The 17705-nt window shown below is 41.9% G+C and overlaps 1 protein-coding gene across 2 annotated transcripts in view; it reads left to right on the top strand.

Annotated features, from left to right (window-relative positions):
• Nucleotides 1-17705, top strand: part of LOC147018083 (uncharacterized) — a 357617-nt gene that overhangs the window by 249895 nt on the left and 90017 nt on the right. For both annotated transcript variants that reach the window (XR_015062269.1, XM_085897420.1), the window contains exons 67-70: nucleotides 701-910; nucleotides 4766-4801; nucleotides 7475-7561; nucleotides 7642-7692. Coding sequence is in view for 1 of the 2 variants with exons in the window: in XM_085897420.1 (XP_085753546.1) it covers nucleotides 701-910; nucleotides 4766-4801; nucleotides 7475-7561; nucleotides 7642-7692 (384 nt within the window). In the remaining variant the exon portion in view is untranslated. The remainder of the gene's footprint in view (nucleotides 1-700; nucleotides 911-4765; nucleotides 4802-7474; nucleotides 7562-7641; nucleotides 7693-17705) is intronic.

Below are 17705 nucleotides of genomic sequence, written 5' to 3' on the forward strand. Positions count from 1 at the left end.
CAGTTGCTAAAACCGTTTGGTTCATCATGGGATTTTATCCTCCCGACGACGAGCTTGACGTTAATTGAGCCGTTGACGCTCCAATATGTTAAAAACTTATGGACGGATTCGGAGGAAACTTGGTGGATGAGTTGGGGAGGTGACAAGAACAAACCGTTTCGATTTTGGAGGTCCGGATCCAGCTCCGGCCTATCGGTGGGATACAAAACCTAAATTGTTCAGCCTGGCAGAGATATGCACTCTTCCGAGTGCCATTACAGTTACCGTTTCCGTTCATCATGATTAACTATAATTATTTATGATTCGGTGGAGCAGATGGAGGTCAACTTGGATTCTGAATAACTTGAGATGGAGTAAATAAGTGTCTTATCATCAAAGGGTACATTATTACGATTGCATCAAACATCTTCAACCTTGTTATAAATACTCCAATGAATAAACCATGATGAAATTTCCTTCATAGTCACAGTTCACTGTCATCTAATATTGACAACTACAAACTCATTTAAGTACCGTTCCTGATTTTGCTTTGTTCTCTTGCGAATCTTGTGTGTGGTAAATATGCCAGTCCCACCCCTCTCCCCCACCCATTCTTCTCCACCAATGCAAACCAACCTCCATACCCAAATCTAAACTTGAATCCAATTATTTAGTTATACATATCACTTTTTCTTCTTTTTGCCTTTATTTTCATACACAGGGCTCTTTGGGCAGGCCGGGACAGAAGGGAATTCGAGGCAGAAAAGGTGATGATGGCCCCCAAGGACCCTCTGGTCGTCCTGGTCCTACAAGGATACTGGTGGGGCGTCAAGGAAAATTAGGGCAGCCAGGTGAGGCGGGATATCCTGGTGAGCCTGGAAAGACTGGCAATGATGGTGAGCCAGCAAAAGCTGGAGCCACTGGTTCCAAGGTAGGGTCTCACTCACTATTTACTGGTGCTTGTGTACTATCATTATCAGGGTAGTTAGTGTACCTGCTGGTTTTGTGTAGAAAGCAAAGAGCAGATGTTGTGATGTCATCATAGATCTTTTACATTTTTCAAGCAACTTTGGCAATGGATAGTGAAGTTAATATGTGGCAGACTACTTCTTACACCTTGCTAAAAGATCAGATTTTCTTTTTCTGCTTCAACAGCCAGGTCACTTTGATTCCATCCCTTAAGTAGAACTGCATGGTTAGCATGTTTCAGAGTTTTATTTGTGCACAAAGGCGAGCCTCATGGAAGAGCTAGAGCACAGGATTGACCAGAACATAATAGAACAAGAAGAGCAGAGTAAAAAAGTGGGGATGACCACACACCAATACCATGGGTAGAGTGATACAACAGAGGGACAGAATAGGGATGAGGAAGGAGGGGATGGAGAAGGGGATACAGGGGGTGAACATGCTGGATGCAAGCTCAAACATAACTAGAAGAGGAAGGGAAAACTGGGGATGGAACAAAAAAGGGGTGAGGGAGAGGGAGGAAAACACAATAACTTGGAAGGGTAGGGGTGTGCTTCGGGATGGTTAATGAGGATAGAAAATATCATAAGTTTTAATGGGAGATGACATGAGGTGGTGGTAAACAGCCGTATCAAAGCACTAAGCTTGTTCCAGAGGTGAGAGAAAATAGGGACAAATGAATGGAGGTGAGAAATCAGCCTGGATTTTGAGAGTTTCAGCAGAAGTGGGTTTCTGACAGACTGTGTGTGCACCCTACAGAAACCTGGAGAAGGGGGAGAGGGGACAGAGCAAGGGAAGAGCAGAGGGTGTGAGACCAAAAAAGAGCCAGTGGAGGATAAAGAAAGCTACTGACCTGTCTGTCTACTTTGCGAGAGTAACAGGCCCAGAGACTCAGTTTCAGCATGGGAGATTCCAATGATTTTGAGGACCTTAATTTCCAAAGCATGAATAAGTACAAGGTGTGAAGCAAGGGGTACCATCCCAAAGGGGAGAGCAGTACTCCATTGAGCTGCAGATGAAGGCCTCATAGATCAAATTTCCCAAGGAACGACTTTGCATGATGGAGGATGCCCAGTTGATGGCAAAATTGGATATATGGTTTGCTCAAGGAAGATCATGGCTGATGGTGAGGCATAAACGTTTGAGTGACTAAACTTCTTCAAGAGGTTTGTAAAGGAAATAGATGGGGGAGTTTGCCAGATGGTTCATTCTGAAATCCAGAGCGGCAGTGTGAATTAGTCAGGGTTGAAAGTCATATTCCAAATGTTGGACCAGCTCCTGATTCTTTCAAGGTCTGCAAAGACAGAAGATGTTTCTGCTTGGTTATCTGAACGATGAGGAATGCTTCAGCGGAGGGTGACGTCATCATTAAAGAGATAAGGATTTTCCAGAGAATCGCAAAGATCGTTGGTGAAGATGAGGAAAAGGACTGGGCCGAAGATACTGCCTTGGGGCACTCCTGTCTCGACAGGGAGCTGTTGAGAGCCATGCACTGACTACGAGAGTGGAGGAAGTCGGTCTGTGATGAGATGAGGGGGCCTTGGATGTCATAGGCAGAGAGTTTGGAAAGCAAGGTGGGGTGCCAAACTGTCAAATGCTTGAAATATATCCAGGGATGGCTCTGATGTCATTTCTGAGTTTGAGGGCCACCACCCATTGTTGGGAGAGCATAGCCAGCATGTCCAGGGTGGAGTGTTCGAGCAAGTCTTAATCCGAACCAATGGTCTGAGATCAGGCCATTGGAAAAGAGGAAGGATTTGATACCAACTGCAATGATGGAGTTGATCACAGTTTTTGTGACCCCAAGGACCCTCTGGTCCTGCAAGTGTACTGGTGGGGCCTCAAGGGAAACTAGGGCAGCAGGTGAAGTGGGATATCCCAGTGAGCCAGGATGGGATATCCCAGGGTGTTTTTTGCACAATGTTTGTCTATTGCAGTGATGTCGGCTGACTTTGAAGTAAACAGGAAGTGAACTACAGCAAATGATTGGGTAAACCGAAAAAAAAAAAAGATGTGCAAGAGTGGCAGAGTAGGTTTTTGGAACACCTATGCTGATGTCGTCTGGGTCTGTAGCAGAATCAGTGTTGAGGGATGCTGGATGAACACCATTCAGGCTGGTCATTAGGATGTTAAAGATGCTGCATATTAATGTTGATCAGTAATGGCAACTGATGAAAAACATGTTAGACGGTTGATACCATTGAGCAATAGAAGCCAAGCATTATGTGTACCAGGATGGCACAGAAAGCATAATTTCCCCTGCAAATGTGTTAATCTAATATTGACATTGAATATATTGGCCAAAAAACTGTGATTATAAGAAGATACAGTACGTGAAAAATGGGATCACCACGTCCTCAATGATGATCAGCAAGTCACACTCATGTTGACGTGGATGCCTCATCTGCAGCATTGTCAAAGTGAATGCGATGTATTCCTGGAGCACATCCTGATGAAACTGAATGCATTCATTGGATCCACAATTGAAGAGGCAAAGTGTCGAATGGCAATCAAACCAATCATAAAGAAATAAAATGACTCATCATAGCAAGGGAGCAGTGGAGAAGATACATTTAATATTGTTCACTCACTACCATTTAACCTTGTGCTCAACCATCCATGGTCCCAGGATCAGACTGTGAACAGGGTGTCTTTTTCTGAAGAGGAAAATGCACCCAGTTTTACATTTTGGAAGCAATCCCAATTACTGCATGCAGTGTTGTAGCCATTTTGTAGTGTTTGTGAGCAAAAACAACAGCAAGTCATGTTTGGACTAACAGTTTAGTTTTTATTAAGACATGGTATCCATGACAGATAAACCCCCAAATCCTGTACTCTCACTGATTACATCATTCCATCATGCAGATGACCTCAATTTCTATTCTCGCATAATATATTCATGAGCCATGACACTACAGGGTGGCATGATTTTTCACCAAGCCAATGCAGCACCTCATCGCCAGCACGGCATGCAGTCCTCGCAGCAGAAGTAGGGTTTTGAAGGTTCTCCACACCTATTCTTCTGACATGTTGCCTTGCAATTACTTCCTCTGTCACTATCTGAAGATGAAGGAACCATTCATTGGGAGGTTATTGATATAAGACTGAATGCGATCGATGGGGCAGATATGCGCCTCCACTGATGGTTACCAGCTTGCTGCCACCTTTGGTTTGCCACACAACTGGAAAATGTGCATTGAACGTCAGGATGGATATGTGTAGTAGTACAGAGTACTCTATTCACCTCTGCCTGTAGTTATATCTTTGTAGATTGTATGTGTCATCTTTAATAATTAATTCATTCATAAAATTTTTGGAATGACGTTTATAAATAAGGATTTTTGTTTTGTTTTTACCGGATATGTGTGGAAATTAATTGAAGGCATACAAGACAAAATCACTCAGGCACTCTCTCATTGGAAGACAATTAGAGGAATCTTCTGGTTGATCTCATCATCTGGGATTTTCTAACACAAACCAGACATCTTTTGCTGCTTTATTCAAAAGAGCAAATACAACTTTGTCTATCAAAGATTGTGTAGGTTTCACAGCAAATGAGCAATCATCAAAGGCAAGACATGTCTGCCTCCTCAGAAGTTCCTGGAAAGTTCACTGAAGTTGCGTTTTCTGTTTTATGACACATCGTTGAAATATAGTTGCAAAGTGAATATTCAATGATTCGATACTGTGCAGCATCGTAATTTTCATGTCCTGAAATATTGAGTTTAGTTTCCTTTTTACTGCACTGACCTTGTATACCTGTGCCTGCACAATTGAATGGCAACAAGGGAATATAATTGTCAAAACTTGTCTTTTCTAGGGGAACAGGGGTGAAAAAGGAAGCAAAGGCTATATGGTAAGTAAAACTGCTGTATTATCAAACGCAAGCGAAGCGAAAAACAGGGTTAAACAATTGGTTCACTTCTGTCTGTCTATCCACAAACGTCAGTTTATAATCGAGCAACAACTTAATTTCAATTGAATGTTATATTTTGTACACGGATCGGAAAACAAACCTGTAGTTTAGCAGTACTTTGGCTCTGAATTAGTCCCGATCGCATATGCGCAGAGAGGAGCGAGATCATTTTTTTTTCCTCCGTCTGCCTGCCTGGCAGTCAAACACAATTGAAAATCATTCCAAACAGAATAAAGGACACTAACAACAGGCACAAATAACTAATGCAATGTGTTTAAAAGGTGGTGTACGAGACACTACGTCAATAGCGGTAAACTTTTGGAAATAATTTTTTCAATTGATTTATATGCTTCAACACTGTAGAACACAAATCACCTTCTCACCGCTTTCAAAAACCTTCAGTTTTGCACTACTTGGATATGTTAAATAAGGTGATGTATAAGACTGCATCAAGGGCTCTAAACTTCCGAATTTTTGTTTTAATATGACCTTTAAAATCATTATTTTCTTTCAATTGAATTATAGTCTTTTGCACCACCTTATTTAACATGTTACATTAGTTCTTCATGCTTGTTGCTTGGGTCCTTTATGACGTCCATAAAAACAGCAAGTTTCCTGTTTGGAATGATTTTCAATTTTGTTTGACTGGCAGACAGACTAAAAAAACTCAAAAAAAACTCACCAGTCTCTGTGCATGTGTGATTGGGTCGAATTCAAAGCCAAAGTACTGTGAAGCTGCAAGTTCGTTTTCCAATTCATGTTCTGATTTGTGTTCAATATGTCACATGCAATTGAAATTATGTTGTTCCAACGTTTGTGGATGGATGGATGGATGGATGGATGGACGGAGAGACAGACAAACAGAAGTGAAACTATTGCTAAATTCCATTTTTCGCTTCGTGTGCATGGGATAAATATATAAAGTTCTTTCTATCCACTCACTCACTTACAATGGTAAGAAGTAGGTGGGTTCTTTTGATGATACTGTGGGGCATCACTCCCTCAACTGGGAGAGTGGCAGAACTTGGACCGCATAAATAAAGACCTCATGCCATTCATTAGTTCTGCATCTCATAACCTCCAGCACCAAATGTGTATGGACGTTATGTTTTCACCTCGGTCTGTCTGTCTGTTTCTCTGTTGTTTGTTTGTATGTGAACAGGATATCTCAAAAAGTTGTGGACGGATTCAGACGAAACTTGGTGGGCAGGCTAGGGGTGTGACAAGGAAGAATTGATTTGATGTTGGTGAAGATGTGGATCAGGATCCTGATCTGAGAATTTTAAAGTGATTCTTCAACATTGAGTGATGGAACTAAAAGCGATATAGAACATAATATCTCAAAAATATCTGGATGGATTCGGATGAAACTTGATGGACAGGTTTGGTGTGTGACAAGGACGAATCGATTAGATTTTGGTGAAGATCCAAGCTCGGATCCAGATTGGAGAATTCCAAAAGTGATTCTTCACCATTTAGAGATGGAGCCGAAATCTATATGTAGCACGATATCTCAAAAAGTTGTGGATGGATTCAGACAAAACTTGGTTGGCAGGTTGGATGTGTGACAAGGAAGAATTTATTCGGTGTTGATGAAGATGCAGATCCGGATCCTAATCCGAGAATTTTTAAAGTGATTTTTCACCATTGAGTAATGGGTCTAAAACGATATATAACAAGAAATCTCAAAGTTATGGATGTATTCGGACAAAACTTGGTGGACAGGTTTGGTGTGTGACAAGGACGAAGTGATTCGAGTTTTGGTGAACATCCGAATTGGACAATTCTAAGAGTGATTCTTCACCATTCAGAGAAGGGGCCAAAAACGATATATTTCATATTTCAAAATGTTGTGGATGAGTTATGACTATCCTATTTACACACATACCACCAATGAGCTGTACTGCATTTTACTTGCATATATTATTTTGCATAAGATTGGGACACTTGGGATTACACATTTTTAAAGAAGGCGCTTCCAAAAAAAAATAAAAAAAACTAGATCGGCTGCGCTAAATATACATATATAACAGGAAGAAATACAATAAGTCACGGATGTAGCTTCTGGACAAACTTTATGGTGACAAGCTTTTGGCAAAATAAACCTTCTTCTTGGTCTTCCTGAACGAGAGTGAACATACAATCATTGACGCTACTCGTGGTAAGGAGAGCTATATGCAGTATATATATATATATATATATATATATATATATATATATATATATATATATATATATATATATATATATATATATATATATATATCGCTTCTGTTGCGTTAAGTCACAGAAACACAGAATTATGCACACGGCTTTATAAGGACATTCCATCAATAATGATGTTTTTGTTCTCTTTGAATACCATTCACTTCTATAATACTCAAAATTTATACACAAGCTCATTATTAACTATCGAATAAACATGCCATTTTTACATTCAATGTAAAACAACAGAAAGTAAATAATGAAGAAGTCTCTTAGTAGTCAGTCGATCTATGACTGATTATTAATTGTATTAATCCATCGTCATCATCTGCATAAACATAAATTTTGATATATGAAATAGCTTCGTAATAACGATGCAAATTTCTATTGTATTTTCTTTTCCCAAAGGGCAATGATGGTGCACCAGGAATTCAGGGTCTTACTGGGCTTCCAGGTCCACGTGGGTTTCCAGGGTCTTCTGGCACTGATACAGGGGTATTTTTTTATATTCATTTATTCTACTGTAATTTTTTTTTCACTTGAAATTGTAGTCTGACATTCTCATGTGTTCACAGGGTGACCATGGAATAACCATAACAGGTCCCCGTGGTGCTAAGGGTTTCAAGGTAAGATGCCAAATCTTCTGAACAAGTTTCACTTATAATTAGTTCTTGTAAAAAAAACAATCAAGTAGTGCCAAATATGAGCAACATATCAGTTGTTTTGAGACTTGTATGGTAGTCTTTATAATCTAAAACTATGTGTATCGGATTAATTGTGTGGTGTAACGTAACTTAAGTCATAAAAGTAATTTTCAGGAGAAAGCATATCTGTCAACAAAAATCGGCTACAGTACATCAAAGAAAAATGCGAAATTATAATCAGCTTGTAAAATGTACAATAGCCATGGTGTGAATTTATTTCCCACCAATCAACTCTCTATATGACATTTTAAAATTACGTCACAGCATCCTGTCACAAGTGCTCTGGGCAACAAACAAGCCAACCCATTGTAATGCTCCCGAGTCTTGTAAAGGACGCTATTTTGCATCCATAAGTGAGTCCGTACATGACACCCAGCCGAACCATCCCCACAAAAGACTGTTTTCTCAGAGGTAGCACCTCCTGCTATCAATGATTGAAATAAACCATTTATAGATGGGTCTGCATCATGCATCATTCATTGCTCAAGCCTAAAACATTATGAGTCAGCCAAACACACCACAATTATACTTTATTGCCATCCCAATACTTACCTGCATACTGCACTAAACTGCCATCCCACCTGTACTGGCATCAGTTGACACGTAGCGTAATTCCACCAGCAAGTTTCAACGCATCGTACAAAGATTGTCATGAACAGGCAAAGGCACAGGAGGTTCTTGACTGCTCTCTTTAATACAACAGTAACTGCAGACACAACTAAACGAATAAATCATTATGTGCTTACAAAGTCACAAAGGTAATCGAACATGAACAGATCAAAGGTTGAACAGTACAAATCGTAATGGAATGAAATGGTTGAATCATGTGTTTTATAACCGTCATTATAATAACACAATCATCCGCCGTTAGAACATAATCAAACTGAGACAATAATTACTCTACTTTACTTTGATTCTGTGGTGGGTGAAAACAAGAAATAGTTGTTATATGTATTAGTATAACTCAGGAAAGATCGAAAGAGTGTCGAGCTTTGGCTGTCTCAGTCGCTTCTCAAAATGTCTCGTTTCTTGATCGCCTGAGTCAGACAATTTCCACCTCAACCCCCTCCTCCTCCTCCTCCACCGACCTGGGTGGTTTTGTATGTCTTGTGTCATTATTGTTCCATTGTCACAGCTCTGTCCATATGTACACTTCAAACCACAAAGGCAATATGAACGAAACAATGTGACTCACAAAGTAAGGTTGAGATACATGTCATTAAAATCATTATAATGATCATGACAACCACCACTGAGCTTTAATGCACTACAGGTACTGAGATACGCATTGAGATGATTATCATTCGAGCATTGAGACATTTACTGAGTGACAGTATCATCTTACTACTAAGCTGTTCCGCCAGGCCCCGACCATATTTTCATGCAAATAAACCGCCCCTGGTATACCCCGCACATGAGGAAAAAGTGCTCCAGGAAAATTTCAGGCTCCCTTTAACCCACACACGAGTATACCCTGCAAGCCAGTTTTCCTCTCCACATGACCGGGGCTTCAGTTACTATTGTTCAGTTCCTAAGTTTCTTGGAGAACGCTTGCCAAGTGGCTTAAGCACTCAGGCAAGCACTACATTCAAAACCGTTGATAAGGAACAGCTGGCTTGGCAAGCGCTAGCTTGCTACTTGGCAACTGAACACACCACCAGAGATATGCAATCTCCACATTTCCAGGAGCTGACACAGCTTTGTTGTCAATGGCCAACCAATGGCTCTTTTCACATAAAACTGCGTTAAATTACCAAATGAACATTAAATGTATACCTTGAGAAAGGGTTGTTACAATAACAAGTAAAATACACATAAAATGTCCTAGCCGCCGTTGTTTTAGTAATTTTGCTGTGCATAGTTCAAGGGATAGTCCATATTTATGCACAACTAAAATGGCCACCAGTCTTCCAGTCGGTCATTTTTGATCAGATCGCAAAATAAAGTGAGCTGCACGTGTATGCCATCATGTATTGTGCTTTTGCCGAGTGTGAACAAAATCGGACCATTCATGTCTGAGCAATGGTTGGGGACACATTTAAGTAGCAAAATGGCCACCATTCGGCCATCTTGGATCTGATCTTGAAAAGAAATGATGGGCCCTATGCTTATGTAAGCCATCATTCTTTATCTGTGTGCCAAGTTTGAACTGTGAAGACTCCGTTCATCCCATTCTCCCATATCCGGGGGAGCAGAGGCCGGTAGCTGCATTGGGCGTCTTGTTATTATTTTGTGGGGCGAGAGCCCCCTTGTGGCATTGTTTGTTGCTCGCATTCTCATGAGCGCGATGGGAAGCGCGTCTGGCCAGGGCAGTTGTTGGCCCTCACACAGTTTTGCAAGTGTCAGTTTTAAGGTTTGGTTCTCCCTTTCCACTGCTCCTGCCGACTGAGGATGGTACGGGCAATGTAGTTTCTGTTTAATGCCCAAGCCCTTGACTACATTCACCATTGTGAACGACCCTCCTTGATCCGACGACAATCGTGTTGGAATCCCAAATCGCGGAATTACTTCCTGTAAAAGCAGCCGAGCTACTGTTTCGGCTTCTTGGTTGGTGGTGGCGAAAGCCTCCACCCATTTTGAAAACATATCTACGATTACCAACACATACTTGTGGTGTTTATATGCGGGCAAACTTATGAAATCCATCTGCAAGTGTTGAAAAGGTCCAGATGGGGGGCGGGTGTGCTCCCCGTTTCTTGGCGGCATGCTTTCTATTATGTTTACCACAGGTCGCACAATTGCTCACCATCTCTGCCGCCACTTTCGTCTTGACGAAATTCCAGATTTGACGAATAATTTCCGACACCCCCTTAGCGGCCATATGGCCCTGCGCATGGGCAGTTAATACTAGCCACGGTAGCAATTTCTGAGGCACGAAAGGTCGACTCTGTTCATCCACCCACACTCCCTGTGGGTTTTGTTGTGCGCCCTCCTTCACCCTCCATGATTCCTGCTCTTCCATTGGTGCGGAGGCTTGCAAATCCTTGAGTTGTTCCTGTGTTCGGGGAACATCCACCATTTGTTCCACGTAGATGCTGGCGGATGGTTGCGGGTTAAGGCCCAGTCACACCTTGACGTTTTAGCCAGCGATGGCAACGTATTAAAATTTATGTAAAACGCTGGCTTACGTTGAACTTTTGATGTTTTTTTTTTAAAGATTCGGACGTATTCATAGCGACTTGGTCTTATGTATAACGCATTAGTAACGGAAACAGAACGTTTTGTTGTGTTATAGATAACTTATACCAACGAATGCTGAACCTGTTGTCGGCCTACACAACCTATGCCCAACGATAGTCTAACTTAGGCATAGCACGTTGCACGCATCGCCGACGATGTCGTGACGTAGCCTATTAAAAGGCTGACGCACAACGATTCGAATCATAACTGCCGTAGAAATGGAAGTGTCAACATCGCAGTCACACCTTGGCGATCTTGCCAGCGTATGCTGACCTAAGAAAAATGTGTCTAAAACGTTGGGGCACGTCAAATACGGTATGAGTACGTTTGGTATACGTGAGTAGAACGCTAAAGTACGCTATCATACGTCGTAGTAAGTAGAGTACGTCAAGGAATTTTAAACATGTTCAAAATTTTACGACGTACTCGGCGTATGACACACGTTCCGCATGCGATGGGGATAAGTTTTACACACGATATGTGGACGCTTACACACGTCCACAAAGGCTACTCATAAGCTACTCATAAGTCGAAACACGTCGCGGTAATGTCTTTTTTACGCGAAACTTATTTCTAACTTATGTTTGACGTGCTTTGAACCAATTCGTTACATAGTCCCAACACACATTGACGTATGTAGACGTATTCCAATGACGTCTTCCGGTCGACAAAAAAAAAATAAATGAACGTGTTTCTAACTTACAACTGCCATACAAAGACGTGTTCCCAGCGATTTTGGGAATTGGTATATAAAAATGGTGTTCATAAAAGGGGAACCCAACAGTGTTTTCGAGTCCTTTTTGAGTCGATGTCCATGTCAGCAGTAACAGTATCAGTATCAGTATTAGTATTAGTATTAGTATTAGTAGTAGTTTGTTCATGTTGGCAGTAGTAGGTGAGTGTGAGGGGGAGGGTGTGGGTTATGATGGATCCTCCTTGTGTCCACGGGTAGGAGACATCTTTGCACCATTGTTCGAAGTTCTTTGCGGCTAATTTTTTATGGGGCTTTTTCAACAATGAGCTATGGCTTGTTTTTACGATTTAGGTCTATTCATAACGGGTTGGACAAATGCACAATGAACTAATAATGTGCATAGAGCGCTTCGATAACTTATAAATACGGTATACCAACGAATAATTATCGTGTAGCCGGCGTTCACAAACTATGCCCAACGATAGCCTAACTTATCCATATCATGCGGCAGTTTATCTTTGCTGGTGACGTGGGGTTTGCTATTCATAGGCTGCCACTCAACGATTTAAATGGCTGCATCTCCACTATATGCCTGGTGTTGGCTTAATGGTTAAGGTAGTGGGCTTGGGATCCTAGGGTCCTGAGTTCAAATCCCGCTCAGCTGTTGAATTAACACCAGGTGGGGTTGACTCTGCCTGTCATCCTTCCGAGGTCGGCAAAATGAGTGCCAGCATGCTGGTATACTGTGTCGGAGTGGCGACCCGTCCAGGATTGTTCCCAATAGCCAAGGAGACTGCTTCGGCGGCACCAATGCTCTGCACAGAGTATGGTCCTAATGGATGGATCTCCACTATTGAAAGTAGACGCTTGTGCTCAACAATTGGATTTTTTTTTACACTCAACGACTTTTAAACGGTACCACTCAGCTATTTTCATTGTTTACAATGAACGATTTAAATTTCTGTCACTCGCCTTTGTTTTTTGACGCTGGCGCTCGGAAATTTTAATCGTTTCTATTGAACGTGCTAAATCGCTCAAACTCCACTCTTGAAAGTAGACGCTTGCGCTCAACAATTGGATTACACTCAATGACTTTTAAACAGTACCACTCAACTATTTTCATTGTTTACAATGAACGATTTAAATTGCTGTCACTCGCCTTTGTTTTTGGACGCTGGGGTTTGGAAATTTGAAGCGTTTCTTCTGAACGTGTTAAAACGCTCAAACTCGACTATTTTAAATAGATGCTGCCGATGGACAATTGGAATCATAGCCAAGCTAGACATCGAAGTGTGAACATCCTCGTCATGCCGAAGAAAAGTTTGAAGAATGCTGCAAATAAGTGTCCTGGCCGTGGTCGTGGACGCTGACGCAAGGACGATCCATTATACCGACGTCTTTCAGCCTATGAGTAACTTAAAAGTAACGTCTGTCGATGTGTGGCAACGATCGCGTAACGTGCCAACAACACGTTAATCATAGGTTAGAAATAAGTTTCGGGTACGCTAAACATTACCTCAGCGTGTCTCAACTTATGATTAACTTACAAGTAGCATGTGTTGACGTCTGTTAACGATCGCAGATCGTGCATACAACTTATGGCCAGCGTAGCGGAACGTGTGAGTCATACACCGGCATACGTCGTGAAATTTCAAGCATGAAAAAATTTGAGGACAACCGAAAAGTACAACGTTTAAAGCCAGCGTACAACGACGTATGGCAGTGTTTTTCAGCGTGCTCTCAATGTTATCAAAACTTACCCATAACGTATTCAACGTGTGCCAGCGTTTTAGAAAAAATTTTCAAAAATCGGCATACGTTGGCTAAAACGTCAAGGTGTGACCGGGCCTTTAGATTCTTCTTCATCGAGCACTGCTTTTGCCGCCAAGTCCGCTCGATTATTGCCTTTCGAAACATCGTCTCTCCCTCCTGTGTGGGCTTTGCATTTAATCACTGCAATCTGCTGTGGCTTTTGCGCCGCTTGTATCAACTCTTTAATCAGCTCCCCATGTTTGATAACTTTTCCGGCAGACGTTTTAAAACCCCTCAAGGCCCATATGGCAGCGGAGTCATGTAAAATGCCCCAGCCGTATCTGGAATCTGTATATATGTTCAATGTTTTACCGGCTTATAGCTTAAAAAAAAAGGTTTCTCCTTTTATTGCACGGAACCAGGGTCCCATTCTTATCAACAGCCTTTAAGCCTCCTTACAGGACTTTAACCTATTAGTCTTTCTTCACACAACACTTTAGAAAACAAGATTTTACTCTGCTTCTCTTTATTTCACATGGATAATTGTTATCCTCTTCATACAACAACACAGATTTTAAATATTTCAAGTGGCCGTACTCCCCTACCACAGAGCATAAGACTTCAACTTGTCTCTCCTTATTTCACTTGGATATCCTTATCCACCACCTTTCCCGGTCAACAAACACGGCCTCACAGCCCCTTGCAATCAATCAATAAAACCGCATCTGATTCTCCTCATATATTACCATTATTAGTTCGTCACCTCAGCAAAAACCTGAAGCTGCGTTCAAAGGAACTTTCTCCGCTGGATGTACAGTTCTTACCTAAACTTGGGCTTATCCTTTGCAGGTGCCCAACGTGTTGCGCATCACTTACCTTTTAACTGAGAGCCTTGTAAGTGCTGTACACCAAGCGGCGCTCCTCCGGTCCACAGCCTCAGAGTCTTGTGAGGTCCCGTTCTGGGGTGCCAACTGTGAAGACTCCGTTCCCCGGCCAGGTATGAAGAGAGTCAACCGAAGAGGATTCATCAAAATGCAGCTTTATTGAAGGACCACATTCCAGCCAGCGGAGTGTGGTTTTGGGAGCTCTCCACTGTCGGTTGGGCTGCCAACACCAACTCCGCTGGCTGGCGTGTGGTCCTTCAATAAAGCTGCATTTTGGTGAATCCTCTTCTGTTGACTCTCTTCATACCTGGCCGGGGAACGGAGTCTTCACATGAACAACATCGGTAAATACATGTCCGAGAAATGGTTGAGGACGTGTTCAACATCGGGATGTTTTTTTACAACTAAAATGGCAGCCAGTCAGCCATCTTTGATTGCATCGCGAAACAAAATGTTGTGAATATGTATACCATCAAATGTTGTCTTTTTACTAAGTATGATTAAAATCGGTTCATACATGTCTGAGATATGGTTGCGGATGCATACGCACACACGCACACAAAAATTGAGACCAAATCCATAAGCCCCCAATTTGAACTAAGTCTAACGGGGGCTAATTAAAGGTTACTGCACTAATGTGTTAAAACCCAGTGTGGTTCTGCTGCTATGCCACTGGAAACTACACTGCTCATCCATGAGAAATGTATAAATACTCTGCAAGCTGTTGAATTTTATATCATTTCACGAAATCATCCATACCATTACAAGTAAGTCCCTGTGTTGGGTTACGTACCTTGGGGTTTCCTTCCCTTTGGTGTACGTATATTGTTTGTGATGCTGAAATCAGCTCCTTCTCCAATGACTGCAATCCAATGTTTGCACTTCACGATTATGAACGATCATTCCGGTTGGCTACCAATCAAATGGATCTTTGTCAGTTGGGGTCTGCGACTTCTGAGTGACATTACAGTGACCACATCAACAGCATAACGTTTTTGAAACTTTTATTTCAAATAAACAGATACAAAGTCAAATGAGGAAGTTCACCATTACAGAAAATGTTCAACTCCGATTCCCGTGTTGAGTTGTTTCTGCCCAGTGTCCCTGTCCTGCTGGCTCAACTCACGCATGTTCACCTCGTCCTCCGGGGCTGTTGAACCATCGAGTCCTGTCACATCTTTCTCTCTCTCAAATGTTGGCCCATTCAGGATGATTGAAGAGATCAAAGGAATTATTTCTCGATACACAATCTCAATTAGTTTTAATCAACCTGATTATAATCGGCTCCATGCATTAACAACCATTCTGGACATTAACACCTCGTTCGCTCATCAGAGTTAAATTGAGCATGGGGATGATCGAAACACGTCTCGTAACATGTCACCCGTCTCTCTACACTTTCCTCAACACGTCTCATCACATGTCACCCGTCTCTCTACACTTCCCTCTCGTGGGTTTATGTAGCAACACAGAACGATTGTGTGCTTTCCAGCAAATGCGATTATCGTCCACACTGGAAGTTTTGTCTGAGAACATTCCAGCATCTTCACAAATCTCACCAGGCAGTTTACAGTACAATACTGCCATCCACAGTCAAAAATTGCTCATTACATCAAGCAGTTTATATTATAATCCACCAATTTGTGCTACAAGAAACTTACAACATGTAACCTTCAATTTTAATCATTCATTTTCGGATATTTACTAATGCTTAAACACAAATACCACAACATCTAGCTTTTAACAGCCACCCTGCCGTGCAATATCTGCCGTCAGTATAAGTAAGAGAAAATGTTAAAGTTTCATGCCTAATTCAAACTCAAAGTTTATCAGTTTGCAGAAAAGCATGACAACTGCCTCTTTTTGTATCTGCTTGATCATTTAACTCTCCCCTGTGGTTATGTCATGTGCCGTGTGATGAAATACTGTACAACCTGCACACGAGTATACCCCACAGTTGGAATTTTTGGAACTAATTTAACATATAACCCATGGGTTATTTGCATGAAAATATGGTGCTGAGTTTTATATTGAGCTACACGACTATCCCTACACTAAGTTATTTATTATAATGTCGCATCAGAGGCGTCTGGTAACACTGACCCCTCTGAACTGGTGATACAAGACCACTGTGAAGGACCAAAACAATGTTTTAGTTCACTCCATTCAATCTTACAACTACTATCCCTCAAGATCGCCCAAATGGCAGCTGTACCTGCTGCATGGGAGGCAAAAGGTGGGAAAACGTCTCTTGTACTTAAAAAAAAAACAGTTTTAATGCAAGAATAAAGCAGACTCAGTGGTGAAATGGTTAGAGCATCCGCTCCAAGTCTGGGAGGTCAGCGGTTCAAATCCCAGCTGAGTCATACCAAAGACTTTAAATGTGCTACTTCCTTGCTTGATGTTCAGCATTTAAAATGTTAAAAGCATGGACAATCCTCTCTGGTTGGCATCTATCGGGAGGAGAAAATTTCTCCTGAAGAAATGCCCTGCCGAGTGTGGTGAGAAAAGTTCAGAATGCCCCACTGAGTGTGATGGGAAAAGTTCATAATGCCCCCTGAGTGTGGTGAGAAAAGTTGTCTCATCTCATCTAATAGTGGCTGTGTTTGTCTCACAGCCACTATTAGATGAGAAAAGTTTGCTGTGTTTGTCTCATCTAATAGTGGTGTGTGTGCGTTTGCACGTGCGCATGCGCGTGCACGTGTCGCAGCTTCACTACGGGCCTTAGTTCCTGCAAAAAAAACTCCAGGGGCAATGGTGGACAAGATGCTATATTAATAAGACGGACAAACCAATAGTTGGCAGATTCCAGGATAACTAGCGTGGTTCGGCTTGTTGCACTTGCCTCTTCACATGTCATTGCAAAGATTGACGTCACAGATTTGCTGTGTTGGCCTGATTTACACCAATCACAATACAAACATTTCCTTTCTACAAATTTACTTTGTTCTTGTTAAATTTATTTTGTCAAAATGTTGTTGAAGTCTAAGGGGTCTTAATGGTCTTAGGGGTCTTTTGGGTACTTAGGACTTTTGAGTCTTCAGGGTATTTTGGGGTTTTTGGTGACTATTGGGTCTTCTGGGTCGTTTGGGTCTTTGGGGTGTGGGGGTGTTTTGGGGTCTTCAGGGTCTTTTTGGTCTTTTGGGGTCTTTGTGGGTTTTCAGTGACTTTTGGGTCCTCATGGACTTTTGGGTCTTCAGAGTATTTTGCATCTTTGGGGTCTTCTGGGTCTTTGAGGTATTTGGGTCTTTGGGGTTTTCTTTGGTCCTTGGGGTCTTCAGGGTCTTTTTGCATCTTCGGTGACTTTTGGGTCCTCGGGAACTTTTGGGTCTTCAGGGTATTTTGGGACTTTTGGAGTCTTCAGGGTCTTTGTGGGTCTTCAGTAACTTTTGGGTCCTCATGGACTTTTGGAGTCTTCAGGGTCT

The sequence above is a fragment of the Eptatretus burgeri genome, chromosome 10 (assembly GCF_056783735.1).
Source record: "Eptatretus burgeri isolate ZD-2024b chromosome 10, Ebu_testis_v1, whole genome shotgun sequence".
In the NCBI taxonomy this organism is placed as follows: Eukaryota; Metazoa; Chordata; class Myxini; order Myxiniformes; family Myxinidae; genus Eptatretus; species Eptatretus burgeri.